At 38.6% G+C, this 22,148-nt stretch overlaps 2 protein-coding genes across 5 annotated transcripts in view; one reads left to right on the forward strand and one right to left on the reverse strand.

Annotated features, from left to right (window-relative positions):
• Positions 1-290: 290 nt before the first annotated feature.
• Positions 291-3,118, forward strand: LOC146550663 (uncharacterized). Its single transcript, XM_085261210.1, has 2 exons — positions 291-517; positions 1,909-3,118. The coding sequence occupies exons 1-2, from the start codon at positions 390-392 to the stop codon at positions 2,216-2,218; spliced, it is 438 nt and encodes a 145-aa protein (XP_085117336.1). The 5' UTR covers positions 291-389; the 3' UTR covers positions 2,219-3,118.
• Positions 3,119-3,337: 219 nt separating this feature from the next.
• The window catches only part of dnmt3ba (DNA (cytosine-5-)-methyltransferase 3 beta, duplicate a), a 28,454-nt gene continuing 9,643 nt past the window's right edge, over positions 3,338-22,148 (reverse strand). Inside the window, exons 6-26 of one of the 4 annotated variants that reach the window (XM_085261205.1) lie at positions 21,028-21,148; positions 19,992-20,048; positions 19,810-19,865; positions 19,330-19,479; positions 17,110-17,175; positions 16,817-16,966; positions 16,607-16,714; positions 14,717-14,846; positions 14,457-14,573; positions 14,293-14,337; positions 14,116-14,195; positions 13,891-14,003; positions 10,723-10,906; positions 9,644-9,728; positions 9,233-9,378; positions 9,018-9,108; positions 8,773-8,921; positions 8,589-8,674; positions 8,292-8,361; positions 8,025-8,143; positions 3,338-6,863 (exon numbers count right to left, since the gene is read on the reverse strand). In XM_085261205.1, the coding sequence (XP_085117331.1) occupies positions 6,722-6,863; positions 8,025-8,143; positions 8,292-8,361; positions 8,589-8,674; positions 8,773-8,921; positions 9,018-9,108; positions 9,233-9,378; positions 9,644-9,728; positions 10,723-10,906; positions 13,891-14,003; positions 14,116-14,195; positions 14,293-14,337; positions 14,457-14,573; positions 14,717-14,846; positions 16,607-16,714; positions 16,817-16,966; positions 17,110-17,175; positions 19,330-19,479; positions 19,810-19,865; positions 19,992-20,048; positions 21,028-21,148 (2,265 nt within the window). In that variant the 3' untranslated portion in view covers positions 3,338-6,721. The remainder of the gene's footprint in view (positions 6,864-8,024; positions 8,144-8,291; positions 8,362-8,588; positions 8,675-8,772; positions 8,922-9,017; positions 9,109-9,232; positions 9,379-9,643; positions 9,729-10,722; positions 10,907-13,890; positions 14,004-14,115; positions 14,196-14,292; positions 14,338-14,456; positions 14,574-14,716; positions 14,847-16,606; positions 16,715-16,816; positions 16,967-17,109; positions 17,176-19,329; positions 19,480-19,809; positions 19,866-19,991; positions 20,049-21,027; positions 21,149-22,148) is intronic. The other 3 variants (XM_085261207.1, XM_085261208.1, XM_085261209.1) reach the window with 3 other exon arrangements.

Here is a 22,148-nt window from a genome sequence, read left to right on the forward strand (position 1 = left end):
GATATGTATTAAGGTTTTTTTTCTTCCTATTTGGTTCACATATTCCTAATTTAACAACCTAACAGCAAATAAAGTGGTAAAAATTTGCATGTTGAGTTAAAATGCTTTAATCTCACAGCACTTCTGTATGTGCACTGTGTAACTGCTACCATTTGTACCTGAATAAATGATGGGAACGCCTCTTCCAGCTTTCCTTCGCCCTCATTTTGACTTTGTGGTGCAGTACTGAGACTCACCTGCAGGGGCGCTGCAGCTCATAGCCCTGTTGTTTTGGCCGGGATGTGTTCCCTCTTTGCTGACGCTTGTTGTTACCGGAGGCGGACAGGTCTGCAGCTGCAGGTGTTACTTTAGATCAGCTGAGGATGAAGAGTCGGTTATACTGAGTGAATATGGAGCTCGTTTTTACACGGTTTGACTCGTTTGACTTTGAGGCGGATCAGCGGTTTGTGGACGGTCTGAAGTCCGTAAACAGAACCGAAACCGACCTGCTGGACCTGAAACTGTTCTTCTACAACAGGTAGGAAACACCTGGATCACCTGGTTAATCATTTATGTGTTTATCTACACCCCAGTGTGCACTGATTAGATTGATTAAAAACGAGAAAGTAAAAGCGTTTGAGATTCACGTTAAAAATGTTGTTTTCTGGTTTACTACATTACAGAATGAAAAGTGTTTTGCGCTCCATCCCAGTTTCATGGTTACTGTTAGGATTTTACATCAATGGCAGAATAAACCAGCTGCGCACATACAGCACTTTACCTTTATCTCTGTACGCCTCACATTGGATTACAAGTCAGTCAAGATGTGACTCAACTGCAGACTTTCAGCTTTAATTCAAAGTTTGTTTTTTGTAGTTTTAGCTGTTATTGAATTATGCAAAGTCCCCATTTTCCAAGGCTCAATTTGTAATTGGGCAACTGACTAAGAAGCAGTCTGTCGCCCTGATGAGGTCTGTTGTCTTATTTCATGACAAATGAAGCGAACAAAATATCTGATATTGATTCAACGTGTTTAATTAGTATTTTTATAGCTGCATTTTTAAATAAGAGTCCCAAAGAGATGTCAGTTTCCAAGTGAGAGACTCCATCATTAGGCTGGAAGACGAGATAAACCTATCAGAGAGAGCTAAAACTGTAGAAGTGGTCAAACCGAATAATCTGGGCCATTCTTTAAAAAGGAATGAAGGAATGTGTTGTCCAGCTCGGCATCACCAGAATTATTTCCATGGTTAAGATAAATAATAATATTCAAAGCAGTTCTGATGTCAGGATTATTAGAAATTAAAGAAAAGCAGGATATCCTCGCACTGGAGAAGCTGGAACTGAGAAGAGTTTGCATCTGTGCTTGAGAAACTGCAGACTAATTAATTTGGTGTTACCCAGCATGTTTAGTTTTGTTAATGCAACTCTCCAATGATTTAGTGGAGAAGTGTCTTTGAGGACCTCATGTTTCTACTTGACCCTCTAAAGCCAGAGTCATGAAACATTTGCTAGAATTTTAACCTGAGTGTTTATTGAACCCTTTGATGGATTTAGAAGAAATTAAAAAAAAAAAAATCTATTTGCACAAATGAGTTTGTATTTTTTTACTACAATTTTCCAAAGCACTTTTTTTTTTTTTTTTTAAATACAAAGAGATTAGGGTTACAAAAAAAATCACACTAATGACGTAGAGGTCTCAAAAACTTATATCAGATACGATACACTTCCAAGGTTAAAGATGGTAATCGAGTGAATACAAGGCTCTGCTTTTCCATTGTACCTTGTTAAGATCAATAATCAGCAGTGAATGCGTTAAAGCATTTTGTGATATTTACCTTAATGCCCAAACTTTTTTTTTTTTAATGCCACCCTTCCAAAGAAACAAAATATCAAACACAAACCTCTATTCCCGTTGTCCCCTCACAGGTTTGTCGAGCCCATCGACCGAGCCGACTACAAACAGTGGAGCTCTTCTTCCGGTATGAGAGGCTGCCCTGTTGAGAAGCTGGACCAGACGGCGTCGTCACATTCAGACTCTGAACTCACAGCAGAAACTTCTGAACCCACAGAGACAAAGCAGCTCTCCTTTGCAGAGGTGATGCAACTGGTTCAGGAGGGAAAGGAGGTTCCCGGAGTGACAAAAGTGGACATAGAGCCGAGCAACCAGAATCCCACTCCCTCTACAATGGAGCGGATGTTAAAACCCTGGGAAACCGCATCATCGTCCCCGGAGTGACCTCTGACTCTTTACAGCACTGTGTAGATAAAACTCATAATAAAAAGTATGAAAGGTTGCATTGCAAACAGCCTGCTGTTGTTACAACTGCAGAGCAACAGTCATGTCCCCACAGCAGTCCAACATAAACATACGTACAGCTTGTCATACAAAACAGATCTACATGTCCTACACAGTCACCACTAGAACAGATGGAGTAAATGAAATCTGTGTCTGTTGGTGTTTTCTTTGGAGAAGCTAAACTTTCATTTAATGGAAGTAACTAGAAATCTGTGGTCTGAGGTGTCAGAATGATGGTCTGTGGCTCTGAGAGGAGCCAAATTTCATATACAGTTGTTGTTAAAAGTTTCATTTGGAGCTTTTAATGATTTATTCGAACTGTCCTTTTTCCAGAGTTGAATGATTTTACAGCAAACATCTTTAATTACTTCAAAACAAGATTGGGCGCACGCGTAACTGCAGCAGCTGTGGGTAAAATACTCTCACAGCACAACTTGACAATTTTCTAGTTTGCTCCCATTTTTAAAAACACAAAAATAATAAAAGTGGATTGGTTGGGTGGTTTTGGGTTTGAATGAACCAGCTGATCTGCCTGTGCAGGTTCTCACTCATAGTCCAAGAACCTGCTTATTGGGTTAACTGGTGACTCTAATGTGACCATGACTGGTTGTCTCTGTGATGGATTGGTGACCTTTTGAGTGTGTACCCCACCTCTCGTCTCATGACCTGTTCAGCAGTGCTTAATTGGATAAGTGGAGAAGATGGATTTAAAGATTGCTGCAATTCAGTTTGCATTAGTTGGTGTACTGCAAGCATTTCAGATTATCATGGATTTGACTATTTGAGAAAAAATATGAATGGAATAATTCATCTTTTGGTATTAAAGTTATATTTTAATTGGGTGGTGTTATTGTTTAATTGGGCATGAAACAACACAAAAATGTGTGAGGCAAAGTTTTCAAGACGTGGCTTTGGAAGTCCATCTTGAGGACATATTGGTTTCAGACCCACATTGACAGCATCTGTTATTATTAAAGAGCCCATTGTAAATGTTATGAATTCTCTTTTGCAGCTTTCCTTTACTTCACTGTGTGAAGAAAAAAAGACTGGAGCAGGATATCCTGGTTTTGTTGGTCTTTATTTTGTTATCAGTAATACAGATTTTGGCTCAAGGAAAGGCATTTTTGGCTAAATTAGTTCAGACAAATGAAAATAAAAGACAAACTTTTTCCTTTAACAGCACCTTTTTTTTGTAATGCCTGAGTAAAATCCCATGAACACTTTTTCATTATGCCCCAACGTTTTTTCCCCCTTCAAAGATGATTAACTATCATGCTAATATTTTTCTACATCTGTTTCTCATTTGATTAAAACAAAGACACTTGAACATCCGAGCACACTGCAAAACAAAAACCTACACAGTTCATGTTCAACTAATGTCAGCATAAGATGAGGAAAAAAAAAAAGTGTAACAAACATGCAAAGTTAGCACCGTTGCAGTAGCACCATTAGAAATCCCAAAAGAAATGAGGTAAAAATCAACATCTTACTTTCAGCCTCTGTTGTGTGAATACGTTGACAGTACGAAATAATTATGTGATCAAACACAGTGACTCAGGATGAAGGGTGCCACCATTATCGAAATCTTCAGTAAAACTAACATAACATTACAAACTTAAACCTGACACCTGAACAGTATTTTAAAAACAGCACCAAATGTTCAGGTCTGCATCAGTGGTTTGTGTGAAGCATCAGCATTTCTATTATTAGTCTCTCCATCATTTACCTGATTAATCAACAAGCAGTTTGGAGAACTGAAAAACGTGATTACAGTACGATTTTCTGCAGCACGACATGACGAGTGTGTTGTCCCCCCCTCGTCCTCAATCAGCAACATCATCATAATCCCAAAAAAATTAGTGCTGGAAGTAACAATTAATCATTCTACTGATTACACTTTCAAAACAATGAACTGTAGCTTTTGAATTACAGAAAAATGTTACAGAGCATGAATACCACAGACCAGTAATTTTCCCACAAAAGCTATTCAGTTTATATTTGGTTAAAAAAGGGGAGAAAAGAGCAATTTTAGGACCTTGAAACTGAGAACGCGCTTAAAAAAAAAAAAAACATAACTAAAATAAAAATAATTCTAAACTGTCATTATTTGATTGTTAATTATTATGAATTTATTGTCACCTCAGGGATAGAAAAGCACATTTGAGAAACTGAAACAATCACTGATGATTTCTTTTTTTTTTTTTTTTTGCTTGACACATAACCTGAACAATAGAATTAAAAAAGATTATCATGTAATTTTTCTAGCAAATGGCTGCAGCTGTTAGGCCATGTAATTAGATCAGCAGATTAGCAGACGTTTCAGGTCCTTGTTTGAGGCTGCAGTTTTGATTAAACTTGTAAAACTTATGTCCTGGTGCAGTTTCATGTTTACTGCTTGATAAAAATCAGAAAATATGGATGCTGGACTACAAAATACATACATAAACACTATGAAATTTAAAAAATTGCCACATAATATTGAATCTAACTATGAAACAGTTAAAAGTTACATGAAAAGTTGCACTACTGTACCCCATTTTTTTCTACAATGACACAGTCTTATTTTACAGTCTTACACATGAACGCGGCAGATGAATTAACAGTTTATTTTATTTTTCAAATTAAAAATTAATAATTATGCAATTTGTTAACAATGTTTGGCAGCCAGATGCCTCAAAGTACTTTTAGAACTTCCCCTCTGTGAATTTAAACTTTCACCATGAGGGGGCAGCATTTATCAGTGGGTGTGTTGAAATGTTTCTGGATGTGTACTTTGTACACACCCAGAAACATTACCAGGCCAGGACTGTAAATATTAGCAAACTTTGAATGGCCTACGTTGTTAAATAAGGGTTACACTGACCCAGTTTACCATGCTGTGGTACAATGTGGTATTACATTAAAGTCCAGTCCAGCCCCACTTCAACTCCAGTGGATATCCCTTTAACAAAATACAGATTTTGAACATAAAGTCAAAGGTTGTTCCTTCAAATGATGTTAAGGGCTTTAGTTGGTTTCAGAACCTATTAAACTATTCTTTAAAACACAGGAAATTAACTTTTTTTACTGGCCAGAAAAGAAACCACTGGAAATAAAAAGCCGTATTTCCAACTTTAGTAGACACTGCATGTTCTGACAAAGTCTGACTCGTGTGGCTTATTAAAATACTCAACTTGTCGTCAGTAAGTAGATTCAAAATATTTTTGATCTTGTGTAAGTAAAACTCCTTAAAAAAGACAGAATTGTAGCACAAATGCCCACCTGTGGGGTAAAAATCACCACTATTAGAAGCACCATGGTGGGATTCTTCAGACTGAGTTAAAAAAGTGTTTAAAGATTAAAAAATGTAAGTAAAACACAATAAAATTCATCACAGTAAGAATTAGGTCAGACTTAAAATCCCTGCCTGGAGGATTAAACAATAAAAACATGATAAAATACGGATCACGTAGAAACAAAGCAATAATGGTTTGTGTTCACCTGTAGCTGCAGATTTGAAACCATTGCTGAGGTAGTGAGGAGGCCTGCACCATGAAGGGAGTTCAGCGGCTCTCTGGGACCTTGGACCGGGCTGAGGGTCTACATATTTGTGTCTCATTTTTAAGCAAAACAGGCAAAAGAACAAATTAATCCTATAGTGACTGATTTTAGGCCAGGTAAGGCCAGAGTCAGAAAAGCTGAAGCAAAAGATGTCTTTGAAGTCTCAAAAACATGATTCAGCACTTACATAGCACCATTAGTGTTAATGAAGAGTTTATTCTATAATATAGAAAACTATAGAATGATATTGTGCAGGATTTAGTGTGTTTTGGCTCTGCTGTGGGTCCAGAGGGAAATATAATTGGCTCTTGTATACTTCACTGTAGACATGAAGTTACCACTAACCGTGCATGTTATCAGTTTGAAATCGCTGACACTGAACCATAACAGGAACACTTCCCATGCATCTTTTCACATCATACAGAGTAAAAAACCCCAAAAACCCTGACTGTAGCCTGTCAGACAAAAACATTGCAGTCATATTTAATTAAAAACCTAATTAAAATCAATATGTGGATTTGATAAGCGGCTATGATCTTTCCATTCATGATTAAGGTAAGCAAGGAGACTCCACTGATCCATAAAAGCCCAAAGATGGCTCGCAAACCACTTCAGCTCACTTCATGATGCAGGCCTGTGTTCTGAGCAACATAATTGTTTGATTACAGCAACCTTAAAAAAAACCCAAAAAGTGTCTGTGCCTGCTGGTGGTGGAGGATCACTGATGACTGACAGATAAAACAAAAAAGAAATGAATTCATGAACAAACTATTTCTAAAAGTCAAAGCTACATTCGGTCCTCTAAAGAGAGACCAGAGAGTTTAAACTAACTAGCAAGGCGGGGCAGGATAAGGCATCAGGTTTACCGCTCCAGCTCTGATGCGAGGATTTGCTTCACAGTTGCTATTCACATTCAAAATAATCCTTCAGGGGGGCAAACAGGTGACGAATCACAGGCACACTCCAGGAGCGACCCAGGACTTTCTGCCTTTGCATCCGGCCCATGTTGTTCACGTCAGTGTAGTGTTTGGGGAAACCAAAAATCCTAAAAAAGGGAAACCACATGGATAGGCCTGTATTTTCTTAAATGTCATAACGCTGTTAATGAAAAGCCTTAATGTTAAAAATCCTCAGATTGGTGCAAATTTTTTCTGATTTGGTTTTTATCACACTGCTGTTAGAGACTGTAAAAGCAAATACAGACTAACAGAGAAGAAAACACTCCCTGCGCATTCTGCACAATAACAAGATACCCTAGTTTGATTCTCGTCATATGCAAACAACTGCACACATGATGACAGGTTGGCCTATGCAAACACAGCTGAATCCATTTCCAGTTAATGTGGGCCGACCTGTGCACACTTCCTTTTAACAGCAAAAAGGTGCAGAGTGAAACAGGGCTGTAATTTCCAGGTTTCTCTCATCCAATCAAATTCTCCCTGGTCTTACAATCGCTGATGTCACATCAACAAACTCCCAGAATTAATTTATCTTTGAACGGACTAAAGAAACACGGACTTTTAAAAAAAAGCGTAATTTGACAACTTTGCAGCTCAGGGTCAGAATCAAAGATGCTGCCTTCTTTGAAGTTTACATCATTGCTCACCTGTCTTGTCTCAGGACCAACTACTAAGCCCAAGTTTCATGTTTAATGCTTTAGGATTTTAATATGAGTATATTAGAATTGGCATATCATATCTGGTCTAAAGTTAGGTACAAACTAGAAGTGATTTACAGTGATGTGGTGACCTGACCATAGAAAGTATCAGCAAAAAAAACAAAACTTCATTACAAAAAAACCCAAAACCCCAAACCCTGAAAACTTAGTCGGTGCTCATTTCACTTCCCGTTGGTTATTTCGCAACTACAGTCGTCTGCAAGTGACCAGCTGTCAGCTGTAAAGCGATGTGTACATGCAACTCAACTGCAGTGCATGTAGCTTAATAAACATTATATGTAACTAGCGTGTACTAGTAGCAGCAGCTACACCCATGTGACGCTGAATGGGAAGAGCTGTGTAAACTAGTGCAGCACATCAACGCTTTGTGGTGGTTTATATTGTTTTGCTTTTAGAAACCATTCAGGCATGTACTCAGTCAGATACTATCAGATGACACACATTAAACACACAAGAATGAAGTCATTATACACTGACATCGATAATGTCCCACTGGGAACAAATCGGTAAATAATTTATTATGCTTACTGTTCCATTTCAGTGCACCACAGGTAGTCTTCCTTGCCATTCATGTCGACGGGCAGCGGTCCCATCTTCCCCTGCCTTATTGAGTTAGACTTTGTTGTGATAGTACGGACTTTGTCAAACTGCAGGGAGAAATGTCAAATTAACAGTGTTGAACACAAAATAATAGTCTCACGATTACACAAAAACTAATATTTTAAATTGTTGCCACACTATTAACCTAAAAAACTAAACATGACCAATAAAAATAAATAAATAAATGATGTTGACCTTTGCCTGGCGTCCGGATTCCAAACAATCCTGCAGAGTCACCTTGTCGTCTAGAGATGTAGCGAGAGGTCTATAAGAAATCCGAGACAAGAGTGTAAACTTGAGGCCAGTTAGCTTCAGGACTTTTTAGTACCACTCAAAACCAAACAATCAAAACCGAAGAAAAATAAATAAATTAAAAAGACATACAAATTATTTGATTATTGTGGGTCTGTTGAGGTTCTAGTTGCACATTAAAATCCTTGCTATGATCTGCAGTAAGTCAACACAAATATTTTAGCCTGTATTGGTACATACCTGTTCATGCCAGGCAGGTTTCCCCAAAAGTAGCGTGCTCTGTGCGCAGGACTGACTTTTATTGCATCGATAAGAATTGGATTACACTGCAATAGAAGGCAGAAAGCATACATTAGGCATTAAAACTTAATGCAGTCTGACCCTCCACCAGGCTGGTAGCTACCTTTACTTAAAGAAACATTACCTCCAGAAATCTGCAGATATCCGATTTGTCATTGGCACTCATGAAAACCACGTTTTCAAACAACCAGAAAAACGGACGGTTGTCGTCCTCTTTCGGCCTCAACAAGGTCAGTATGCGGTAGAACTCGAAAAAGAGTCTTCCAGTACCCTCTGCAGGATCAACAGGGAAACAATTTTATTTAAAAAGATGACAAATAAACCTTTACTGAGTCTTTATTTATTTATAGAAGTTTAGAAGTTGCATACCAAATAATCCTTTTCGAAGAGGGTTCACCATGGACAGGTCGTTACATGGACTGCCTCCAATCAGAAGATCGAAAGGACCCCATTCGGCCAGCTTTAACACACACAAAGAGACAAACTCACTGAGATAAATTAAGCCATCATATACACAGAACTTAAAAAACAGGAAGGAGTTAAAATACATTTTGAGCATTCACATGTGTCTTGCTTGTACTCACATGTTTCCTTGTAATGGTGCGAACGTCATTGACGTATTCAATCTTTCCCTCGTGCTTGACCATCCCTACAGCAATTGAATCGTCACAAATCTCTGAGGCAATGTAGCGCTCGATCTTAAGGCCCAGGTCTTTGAGCACCAGATATCCTGAAATGATGTTAAAGTAAATGAAATCAAGGGAACAATTAGAAATGCACACATTTTGCCAGTTCAACACTTTTCTAGCTCATTCAGGTCAAACCACTGACCTGATTGGTGGACAACCTACTATATTTTTAATTCATGTTAAATAAACCATCTCCTATTACATTAATACAGATGCCAACTGAACCTTCCAAGGCTCTTCATTAGTATGCACAGACAGAGTGTAATGGGTATTGGCTGAGTTTTCCACACAATGTCATAAACTCACCTGTTGCAATGCCATCAAAAAGCGAGAGCACCTTCATTGGCCTGCGCTGATCAGCAGAAATTGAAGGGTAAACTCTGTGAGGCTCCTGTGGTTAAAAAAATGAATTCGAGTAGCATTTAGAAAAAACGAAATGGCATAAACACACAGATTTAACTTAAATCTTCTTTGATTGGCAGAGCTTAAGAAAAACTAATTTCTCACCCTCAGAGAAAAACAAAATCTGAATATTATCTGACACTGAGGATCTGGAGCTGATCATTAAAAACCCTCAAAGAACAGACTGCTCATTCCAGTAATTAAAGGTGAAAGCAGGTCCATTATTAATAAAACTAAGATGCTTTTAATAAATAATTTCATTAAATATTTGATAAACTATGCTTACACACAGCCAAAGGCAACTGTCTAACATCAAATAATTGCCCCTCTTCCAGCCCCACTTCATGCATACAGTAATGTCCAAATACTCAGAAGTAAGAAACTCCCCAGGTGAAGATGATTAGGACTTCTGGGTCATGTGTAACATTAATTTTAACCTTCAGCAAAATCCTCAAAGGTGTCGACACATCTGACCTTTAACTACCATCTTAAAAAAAACAAACCTGCAGTCACTCAGCCTGCAATGCCTGGTTCATAATCAGTCACATAAACCAGGATTAAAAGGTTTTAACCTGAGTTTAACCAAAATACACTTTAACAATTTGCATTTCGTTGAATGCGACGGGATGTTAAAATTAAAAATAATAATAATAATAATAAAAAAAACAACCCCCACTCCCCCCAAATATCATCATATCGTGAAGGCACACACACACCACGAGGTCATTTTCATTCAAATGAGTCATCCTCTAATCTAGAACAAAATCTCAGTGCTGTTAAATTAACTGTAATTATAGCACATGTTACCATGCTATAATTACAGTTAATATAAAAATATATATTTAAAAACGCTACATTGACTAATTTAACATCACCTGACTCTCAAATGAAGAAAAAGATCTCTGTATGTTGGGATAAGATCAGACCGTTTGCTTATGAAAACAAAAACTGCATTTCTAATTAAAGATAAGAGCAGCACGTACAAACTCCATTGCGCTGTTGTTGACAAAGAAGTCTTGGACCTTCACACTCCAGTCTGCCCTGAGTTTGAGGTTTCCTTCACACTGTGATGGCTTGCATATGTAGCAGCTCCACGGATCGACATCTTTCAGCTTATCAAAGGTTTCTGGGCCCACCAGGATGTTCAGACAGTCCTTACAGTAACATCTGGGAGACAAAAATAAGAACATCAATCTCAGAAAGTTGATTCTGGTTATTTGGATTTAACGTTTTCAGTGTGAGAAACTTTTTGCCACTCATCCAAGTGATGAAGACAGAAGAGAGACTGAAGACTTTTTTAGAGGCTGACGAATCATAAAATGAAACTCAGGGGTTTGTAAACTGATACAAAGACCTTAAGAGAGGTGAGGGGGTAGGACATGAGATAAAGGGAGAGGTTAGTGAATGACACTTTGACGTACATCTTCTCTCATTTGGTGGACTCACAGGTTTTACTCAATAGTATATACATCCACCATATTAAAAGGCAGTGGACACAACAGACCAGCTGTTGTAAGTTGTTTTTAAAGGCCCCTGTTTTTATTTAAAGTCAGCATAGGTATATTCAGCAGACAAGTGCCACCAAGGTTCAAGGTTCTTTATTTGTCACATGCATAGTTATACAAGTATAACACACAGTGAAATGTAGCCTGACACACTCCTCGACATGTTCAAAAATGGGGGGGGGGGGGGGGGGGGAGAACATTATATAAAATATATATATAGTATATACACTGGGTGAATGTGCAGTAGTAGCAGCAAGCAGGTGAATTCTGTACATTAATATGAATAGTCTTCTGACTATTTTACAGGATAGACAATATAAACATATTTAAAATTAAAGGAATTGAAATGTACATTGTGCCTTGGTTTAGAGTGTCTGGAAGAGTCCTGTCTCAGTCAATTATAGATGATGTGAGAGGGCGGGTGTGTGTGTTTAGGGCCCAGATGGCTTGGGGATAGAAGCTCCACCAAAGACATGTCCAATATCCTCAGTTTCCATGAAAACTAGTTTGTCATACAAAAACATTACTTTTGTAATCCATCCTGATGTCATTGTGCATCACAAAAGAAAAATAAAACAACCTGACATGATGATACTCCTGGATATAGTGACTTGGCATAAAATGAATGACATCAAACTCCTTCTTATGACCACAGAAGTTAAACTTTAAAATTGATACTTTTATTTCTTTCCCACTATTAAATAATCTAGTGATATCCGTCTCTCATAAATGGATATAATAAACAGAAACTGAAAGCAGGACCTAAAGTGAACTATTCATGATGGCGTTTTAGCTGAATAACTGGGTAAAGTATCATGTGGTCAATTAAAATATAAATGACTGAAATAAGCAGTCAATACCGTAGTTGATCACTTCAGCCCTGGAAGTATAGTGCACCAATGACAGACTCAAAAATCTGGATTCGCCCAGTTTCAAGTGAACCTGAAGAAGCAACCACATCAACTTAGGTGTGGATAACAGAGCCATCATTCAGGAGAAATAAAAGTGTTTATAACAATATCCATCCATCAAGCCTCCAATGAAGCTAGACTGAAGTAGCAGCAGACTAAGCAGGATATGCTATATGTCCTTCAGTCCAGCAACACTCCTAGGAGATCCTGGAGGATTCTCAGGCCAAATGTCCAATTATGGAGATACATTACCTCTCCAGTAGGGGTGGGCGGTATAAACGGTATACGGTAGAAACGATATGGATTTGGCCAATGGTAGAGATTTTGACTATACCATCTTACTGCGCCTATTTTGGTCGAAAGCATGGCAGCGGCTGCAAGCATGGAGCTTACAGGTCTGTCGACATCGGTCATATGCACCTTGTTTGGGTTTAAGCAGCCGGATGTTGAGCAGAAAAATATCATCTGCAAATTATGCCGGGTGACAGTAATAGCAAAGAGAGGATATACAAGTAATTTGTTTTATCACCTTAAAACCAAGCACGCTTTGGAATATGAGGAAAGCCAAAAACTGTGCCTTCCACAAACGCCCAGTCAGTCAAGTGCAAAGAAAAAAAAGTGGCTGTCGTGGCCCTACGACATTGATATTTTCCAAGCCTTTACCAAATGCACTCCATATGAGAAAACAAATCAGTGGTGGATATCACACATGCCATTACCGTGTACTTGTGGTGCCTTTTCTTACAGTGGAGAAAAGCGGCTTTATGATTAAGACACTTGATCCATGTTATGAGGTACCTGGTAAAAAACATTTATATATATCTATATACCCACCCAGTCTAACCAGATGCCCAAATCACCTCAGCTGGATCCATTTGACCAGCAAGAGGAGCAGTTCTGCTCCAAGCTCCCATCAAATAGCTGAGCTGCTCACCCTGATGCTGACCATTGCCACCATATACTCTTTCAGTCATTTGGATCTTGTGACCATAGATGAAGGTTTTAATAGACATGGATTCACATCAAAAGCTTTGCCTTTTGGCTCAGCTCTCTTTTTACGATGACAGCACAATACAATGTGTGCAATGTTTGTAGTAGGTAAACGGATGTACACAGAGTGGACCACAGGAAACATTAGTGAAGCCAATGTTACAGGTGAGGTGAACTTAGTGACTTTACTGCAAATATTATAAAAGCTTCCCAATGTCTAAATACCTCTCTTCTGATTATAGTTTTCTGATTCAGAAGAAGCAACAAGGGTTTATCCAGTGTGCTTCGGCCTCTGTGAAATTCTTTTTCATCTCCCCTGCCCTGCAGGAACAATGCCTTTTGTGTATTCTGAGACCACAAAACACATCGGCAGTGTCTCTGTAGCAGGATCAAACAACAAGAACAACATAATTTTGATGAGCAAATGTGAAGTTTTAGTGGTTTAATGATGCCAGGAGGAAGACTTTAAACTACTTGCATGTTTCAAAAGATTATGGAAACTTTAGCCTGATCCAGTCATCTCAAAGTTGTCTCATGGAACAGGCCAATAAAAGTCAGTTTGTCATGAGCAAGTTCATGAATCCATCATCAAGAGGTTCTCTCAGATATTTCTGTAACAGTCTGATATTAACAGCTGAACTTTGTTTTGCTTATTGAAATGTTTTTACCTAAGCGAAAGTCACATCGAGAAACCATAAATATCAATATGTTTGCATGTGAAAAAGAAAACCTGTGGAATTTTTACCTGCAGCAGCTGGGATTGCCACACAGAATGACCTCTAAGCCTGCACAGCACACAGTGCAGTACGACTGGTAGCCGTCGTCATCGTAGCGATACAACGTTTCTGTGAAGTTTGCCTGTAAAAATAAGGTTGTTTTCAGATTTTAATAGAGGACATCCTTCAGATAATGGCTAAATTTAGACACAGCAGGCTGTGGGAGAAACAGAATCTTTGTGTTATTACATTACCTTGCATCTTAGACAAAGACCACCTTTAAATAATGGGTGCTGGACGTCAATATCAGTTGATCCACAAGACAAACAAAAATCTAAAAAAAAAAAAAAAAAAAAAAAAAGAGAGAAGAAAGTTATGTTTATATCAGTGGTTTGAAATCAAGTGTCTTCCATATTAGCTAAAGAACTTACCTTCAATTGTTTTTCCCTTTTCTTTGACGCCTTCTATTATTGATTCTGTAATGAAATATTCACATGAAATAAAAATAATGATGGCAACAAAATCAGTTGCTTCATTTAGTAGTTTCCTTACAAATATCTCTTTACAAGCACAAAATAAAAAAAATAACATTCACCTTTGTTATAGATGATGGCGGGGACATTTCCCTTATTTTTTAAAACATATTTTCTTTTCGCCGGAGGCGGGACGTCAGACAGAGTCGAGTCAGAGGATTGACCGTGTGGAGAAGAGTCTTTAAGAGGCAGAAAACAAAGAACATTAAATAACTTGGATGTTTTTAAGAAACATATTTGGCACCAAGAAGAGGGAAGAAGGAAAATAAAATATGGTGCTTTATAAAGAAAGTAAGAAAGAATTAAAAATAAACAGACACACCAACAGGTATAAATCCATCAGGTCCTGTTGGCAGAAATCCTTCAAAAGCCCAGTCCAACATCAGTTTCAGCTCTTTTTCTTCATTGCCTTGAGCCTCAGGAAAAGACTTTCCACACCTCTCACCTGCCAACTGCAGATTATACATGTCATCAAAATCTGGAGTATGGTACAAGTACATTAAACAAGGTTCAGCAGCTTGATGCTACGATACATGAAACGGTCACTCTGTTATTTAATTTCCATTGTAATATGCCCTCCTGCTTTTAACCTCATAACATTCACTGACCTGAATATACAGTAAGTAGAGTGAAAACAGACATCATCTGAAAGTGCATCATCGAATGATTCAAACACTTAACATGAGCTCACAGCAGCGATAATTCCCCACTTTGTACCAAGATTGATTACACAGCACAACTGTTTTTAGCGACATCTACAAGGACACATATCTGAGTCCAACAAACACAAGCCTTTAGTGTTTTTGTAATAAAAGGTTGCTCAGTCAGTTTGTTCCTTTTAGCAAATGTTTTGAAATCAAGCCACGGTTTTAACAGACCTACTGAACGAGTAACTTCAATAGATAACCATTTATACCTATACTTGACTTGATGTAGTCTTTTCCTAAGAGTCCAGTCACACCAGTTTGGCGACCCAGTGGTCACTTCGTAAAAATCTGCACTCCATGAGCTGTTGGCAAGCGGCTTCAAAGGGGTGCATGCTGTTGTCAGTACAAAGTGCTGCACCAAACACCAACTTTGATTGGTTTGGTCATTAGCAGGTTGATGCAGTGATTCATAATTATGTGTGGAAGATTTCGACTTGTCTGCAAACACACTCTAACTACTCCCTAAGTGGAAGCAGAACTGTGACGAGTACAAGACAAGCCACAAATAGTGACATTTCGCTTTCAAAGTAAAAGCTGCGTCTTTTGAAACGTGTTGGTTTCAGGAGGCACAACTTTCACCTTTCCAAGCTTAGTGGTTAATTAACGAGTGCTTAAAGAGAAGTTGGCGTCTTCCATGCAACTACAGGTGACTGGTGACTATGGCCATCTTCTAGTGACCAAAGCAAACACAGTTGTTTTTGGTGCAGCACCCTCTTCCACTTTCAAAAGGTGACAACCGGCAATCACTCACCAAATGGTTAGGGAATAAATAATGTTGAACCCATGGCAACAGGAGGTTGCCAGGTTGCTCTTTCATGGAGCTCATGAGCATCTGATGAACTAAACCTGAAATGTTATATCAGCCTGAGATGGATAATGAAATTAAGATTTGTGATTTCTTGAGGTTTTAAACTTTTTACCATAAGTTATTCCCCATTAGAACTACATTAGTTTGGTTTAGCAACACAAACTAATATGTCTGAAGGTTCTCAGTCATCCGGGTCATCGTAGTCTAAGGAGCTTGGAAAGAAAAGGGTCTTTGAACAGAAGCGTTGGCTTGTGACACCAAGTCTCTGCCATCTATAATCCAGTTTTGAGATCCCTTCCTAGACGCCTTAATGCCCACCCACATCCTGGGCCAGTTGACCTCAGGAAATCACATCATAGGGTGGGGCAAGGTTTCACAATGAGCTCACCCGATAGCGACCTACACCCGTCTTCACACCTTGGCTCGTGTGATAAGGTAGAGGATCATTAGGGGGTCCATTGTCCCTCTTGGGTGGACACTCCCACAGGGTGTAAATCTGGGACTCTCCACCATTTGACCCTAGAACTGAAGAAGCTTCTCGGATGAGAGGTGAAACGTCTTCAAGCAACTTAAAGAAGTAGTTCAGATGCTTTTCTTTCCAAGCTCCTTAGACAAACTAATATGAATATAATATGAAGATAAATGGAAAATGAAAGACAACACAAAACATAAAGTAGTATAAAACATTTAAGACTACCTCAAGGATTTGGTAGATTGCTTTCTTGTATATGGGCAAGCTGGCAAAGGAGTTTTTGCAGAAGCACCTAGTGAAGGCAGCAAATGGCGTAAGACCCTCAGTGTATACCTGCAACAGAAAGAAAAAATCAGATGTAAACAAAATCTGAGAATTGTTTCTGCATCATGAGCAAATAATGCTCAGCTTACAGTTGTGCATTGTAATTCTAACCTCTGAGAACATCCCATCTCCAAACCACTCCACCCTCCGCATACCCACAGGAGCACACTTGGTTTTCCATGGCACCACCATCCCAGGCCACCAGTTAAACCCCTTAACCTTACCCCACACCAGCACTCCTGTAAGAAACCCTTTACCATCCTGCAGCAAAAATACAAAAACAAAAGCAGATTCACATTTTCTTATAAACAGACACTTTATATGATTCAACTGTCAATGCCTCTGTATGCATCTGTTGTTGGGGTTTTGTGTGTTTCTTTGAAATAAAGCAGCAGTAACATTACCTGGTAGGCCGGTTTACGTCGTGCTCTGGTTGGTGTGTGTTTATTGGGCGTTGAAGAATCTTCCGACTGGAAATCAACCACATTTAGGTAAAAAAAGAAGTCAAAGAAGTAAAAGGTAATGTATATTTTTAGAGGATGAACAGCGTCTTTCTTTAAAAGAAAAACAAAGGTTGTGACTGTAATCATACTAGAATTGCATTTGTGGTACAATGTGTTAAAATGAAGGTACGGAGCAAGTGTTAAGATTCATTCATTCGTTTTGTTTCATGCATCATAATATACTCTAATATGATTACGGTAATTAAATTGTGATTGAGAGTCTTTTACTGTAATTTTAATTTCAATATTATGGAAGGTTTAATAACTGGACAACCTCATTCCCCCTTTAACCTTTTTTCTAATCTGACCTCAGGTGAACAAAGCGAATGATGAAACTGAATGAAATGAAGTTAGATGTGGGACTAGATTCTAATCAGTTTTTCCTCTCAACAATTTCTCTCCCTCAACTTTGTTAGTGCTGTGTTTTTGTTTTTAGTACTCCAAATCACAGATTTGTTTTCCTTTTTCAAATTAAGAGTCCTCTCCAAAATTAGCTGCTACTGACTGACTGACATCTAGTTTCACTGTCAGGTATCAGGAACTGCTGGTGTTCCTTTGTGCTGAAGTTAGTCATAATTGACTTCTGTGCTTTAAAACGTTTCTTTGTCTTCCTCTTCTGCTCTGACGCTGCTAAATATCTCAGTCTATGTGAACTTTACTTTACCAAAGTAAAAGTAAGACTTTTAAAAACCTTTGTAATTTAGGATTTCAAAGAATTTCATCAAATGTATGAGATATGAGTGACAAAATCAAACTTATCAAAAATGTTATAAAATGATACAGTTTTACATTTAACTGAAAATATGCAACTGTTGGGCAAAGAAAAAGAAGCAGAAGAGGCTAAAAGCATGTTTAGTGGAGAGATCATGTTAGTGAGGGCAGCTGAAATGGTTTGGACACATGCAGAGGAGGGATAGTGGATATGCTGGACAAAGGATGTTGAAGCTGGAGCTGCCAGGCAGGAGGAAAAGAGCAAGATGACAGACGAAGCTAGGGATAAAGTGAGATGGAAGCAGATGATCTGTGGTGACTCCTAAAAGGAGCAGCTGAAAAAAGAAGAAAATTATATCTTCATGCTGAAGGTGGGAAATGAATTTCCAAGTGCCCCACCATAATCTCACAATCAGCCGTGTCCGCACAGAAGTAATAAAAGCTGCATTTACACAGCTCTACTTCTGCCCCCACTATGCACCAGAACAGTTTAAGCAGCCAGGCCTAACAACTTTTCTGGCCAAAATCCCCTAACAATAACATGCATACTGAATTCCTATCTATGTCTTTGAATTAAGCAATTTGAACAAAGTCAGGAACATGAGACCAATCATGGGCGTGTATCAGTATAAGCAAGGTAAGGAGGTCCATAACAAGACATCTAGTTAGCTGGCACTAATAAGAAAAGGGATCCATTTTCTAGAATATCGGGAGTGGTTTTCCCATAAAGGATCTCATACTCTCTGTTTACATTCATCCTGTAATTTATTGCCATCTTTTGGCTATTGTCTCTGGATGGAAGCTACCATGAATTTGTTGTTCCTGTAATTTTCGTGGTCATGTCCCGTTTCCTGTTGTCAAAGGCCCATTCTCAGAAAGCTGAAAGTGGAAAGGAGCATTTTTTGCAAGTTCTGACATGCAGAGCGTAGGTAAACTTTTACGGCGGACCAATGGGAGACAAATGTGCTAGTCATACTGCCACCGGCTTAGCTTCCCTGCTCTGTCAATAGTAACACCGCATGTATCTAACGCACAGATCTCTGAGGTAATTAAGCATCTACAAGACACCAGCAGAAATCGAACAAGCAAAATTAACTTAAGGATGCAGTTTGAAGCAGATTTGTATCATTCCTTCAGCACATTAAAAAGGAAGACGCTCACATTTCAGATTAGAAGACGATCAACTCCTTGTTCAAGCGGGAACATTTTTTATTCAATATTATCAATATTCAGATAATTTCGCTCTTACTCAAGTAGATATTTTTGTCAACTAATGTCTGATGTTTTATTACTTTTGAAATTTTAAAATCAGGAAGCTCAAAGTTTTTTTTTTGTTTTTTTTTGTTCACTTTTAAATTCTAGCATTTTATGGCCCAGTGGTATTTTGGTAGTATACTCGAGTACACCTACCACATCATCTTGGGACCCCAGTTCATTTTTGCTGTCCTTATCAAGACCTACGGGTTTGGACCAGGTGTTATCACCAGCCTGAAACACTGTACGGGTCTTTGGCTTCTGGCGCAAGCTGCTCTCCCAGCCAAAATTCCCCCTAATGGTCCCCTGAGAGACAGCATACTCATTACACACAAAAAACATGCACATGCAAATGTTAACCAAAACACACGCACATACACGCCCTCATATAGGCAAACTCCACTTCATCTTCCTCATTTTGGAAACTATGAAGGGCAACAGGGTGTTAGTACATGACAGGGACTTAAGAGAGAAATGCAAAAATAAAACGTTCAGCTATTATGTCACATTTTAAACTTCACATAATTTACCATTCAAAGGCTGAATAGCCATATCATCTGCCCATAAGTCTAAAATGTTTTAGAGCAGTAGATCAGAAAGCAGAGGATTAACAGAGAGAAAAAAAAAATCTTTTACCTCTTTCCATAAGGCACCATTCACTCCAAGTTTATTTTCACATCCATCACCTGGCTCTTTAGAAACAGTATTATATTATTGTTTTTTTTAGTGCACTGCTTTCAATCTACAAAATAAACAACATGATATTTTAAAATGTTGTACATCAGGCAGCTAGAACTGTAAAGTTTTTTTCCCTTTACCTATTTTTGTAAGGCGGACTTCACATGGTTTCACTTTCAAAGGAAGGCCATTCTGACCTAGAACATGAATGCGCAGAGTTAAATATGCAATCACTCCCACTCAACTTCTTTTACATTTAAATCAGATCATCTCAAAGCTGCAGTTGGAAAAGAATTACATCAAAACTTTAGTGTTGTTGATGTTGTTTGATTGTTTCAACTATTAGTGAGGCACCGTGTCTGGACACCAGCTGTATTTGTAAATGCTAGAAAGGTCCAGTCTGCTTTGATACCAGATCAGAAGAGTTCAAAATAAGGGGGAATGCTCATTTGTTTTTTCCTTATAATACATCTCCACCCAGCTCCCTGGAGACCATATCAGAAATACAGTGGGGCAAAAAAGTATTTAACACTTAGAGTCCCCCGAGAGCAGCAGTGCCCAGCCTTCTACCTTTCTACCTTTAAAACCCGCCTTCCAGCCAAATGGCTGGTAGGTGTTTAGCTAGGCTTTAGCTTCAGCCAAGTGGAAGCTGAAGCTACATATGAATGTCTAGTCATTCATATGTAAATTAGGTAATTAGGTAAATTCTTTACAAATACTACCATGTGAATTCATGGATTTTTTTTCACATTCTGTCTCTCACAGTTGAAGTGTACCTCTGGTGCAAATTACCGCCCTCTGTCATCATTTTAAGTGGGGGAACTTGCATAATCGGTGGCTGACTAAATACTTTTTGCCCCACTGTATGTTGTAAAACCGGTTTGTGGATTACTCTTGTTTGTTCTTTGTATGTCCACCAGTCTACCAGAGAGAACAGGGAAGTTAAACATACGAAGAGCTGAAGTGAAACCAAATGTGGGGAAAAAGTATCCACTGCAGGCACTCTCCATACTTTCCACACTGTATGTTTTGATGTATTTTAAGACCTCTTTCATTCCTGCTAAACTCCACAAATTAAGCAAATGATTATGATCATCTCGTGCATGAAAGGTTATTTGTTTATGAGGTTATCATTTAAAACTCAAATTAGGTGGAAATTTAACACGCTCCTCTTACCTCGTGTGCGAACTTGATAGTTCTTGCTGCTGTCAGAGAAAGTGTCAGACGTAACATCCAACTCACTTTCTGTTAAGGCTTCACTGTCAGAGACTCCACAAACATGATCATTCTCCAAGGCCTTAAAAACAACATAAAGACAGCACCAAGTGGAAAAAATTAAAAGGAAACGAGTAAATTTTGCACCTTTATTATTCCAGTATGACATTGTTATGCTGGCATAATAAAGGTTTTGTTTATAGGCCCTTTTAACCCAGATATTTCCCTCCTAATTCTTAACTTTTATTTATTTTAATGCTGTCAGCGTTAATCTAGTTAAAATAATGTTATCAGCTGTCAATGCATCGTACTAACACGTTGATGCCGCCCAGCCCCACCCACGAGGCGATCCGCAGCAACTCGTTAACAGAGATTTGCTGTGTTATTGCAGTTATGGCGTTAATGTCATTTTAACAAGATTAACGCTTATAGCACTAATTTATTTCTCTTCAATTTATCAATTTATCTTTTCCACCGCTATGTTTTTCAGTTCCTTCTGGGCTATCCAGAAGCATTCCTGAGCCACACAAGCTATAATCTCTCCTCAGAATTCTGGCTCTACCCTGGGATCTCCTCCCAGTTTGTCTGGAAACCTCCAAATGGAGGCTTCCTCCTGATCAGATGCATGGCTGAGTCCTTTTGTTTCAAAGGAGCAGTGATTCTACTCCTCTGAATCAAACCTTAGTTTGATTTGATACCGTTTTAATTCTTGGGGATTTTACCATTTCAACAGTTTTTTTTTTTTGTCAAAGGCCCCACTCGTGAATGGGGCCACACATTGGACTGATGTTTTATCGTTTCATTTGCATCTCTGTGATATTCAAATTTGTGCTCTAAACTCTTCTCACCATATGCCTTTCAAAATTGAAACTTCTGCACCCAGAGAACCTGTCAAACCTCTTTGCCTGCATGTAGATCCCGCATGATTATTTCTGCTACGGCTGGACATTTTTATTGCGTATCAGAACACTAATCTTGCCCTGTCTTTGGACAGGTATCTCCCTCAGTTGCCTTCTGTTCATCTGTTTACTTTCCTACTCTACTTGAGTAAATATCCTGTCACTCAGGCTACTGGAAGGATT

This window comes from Mchenga conophoros, linkage group LG20 (assembly GCF_057382185.1).
Source record: "Mchenga conophoros isolate Kocher_MC1m ecotype Shallow Benthic linkage group LG20, M_conophoros_male_GT1.1, whole genome shotgun sequence".
NCBI classification, from domain to species: Eukaryota; Metazoa; Chordata; class Actinopteri; order Cichliformes; family Cichlidae; genus Mchenga; species Mchenga conophoros.

Coding starts and splice junctions, on each gene's coding strand:
- LOC146550663 (XM_085261210.1), top strand. CDS start 390: ATGGAGCTCGTTTTTACACGGTTTGACTCGTTTGACTTTGAGGCGGAT. Junction 518..1,908: donor AAACTGTTCTTCTACAACAG/GTAGGAAACACC, acceptor GTCCCCTCACAG/GTTTGTCGAGCCCATCGACC.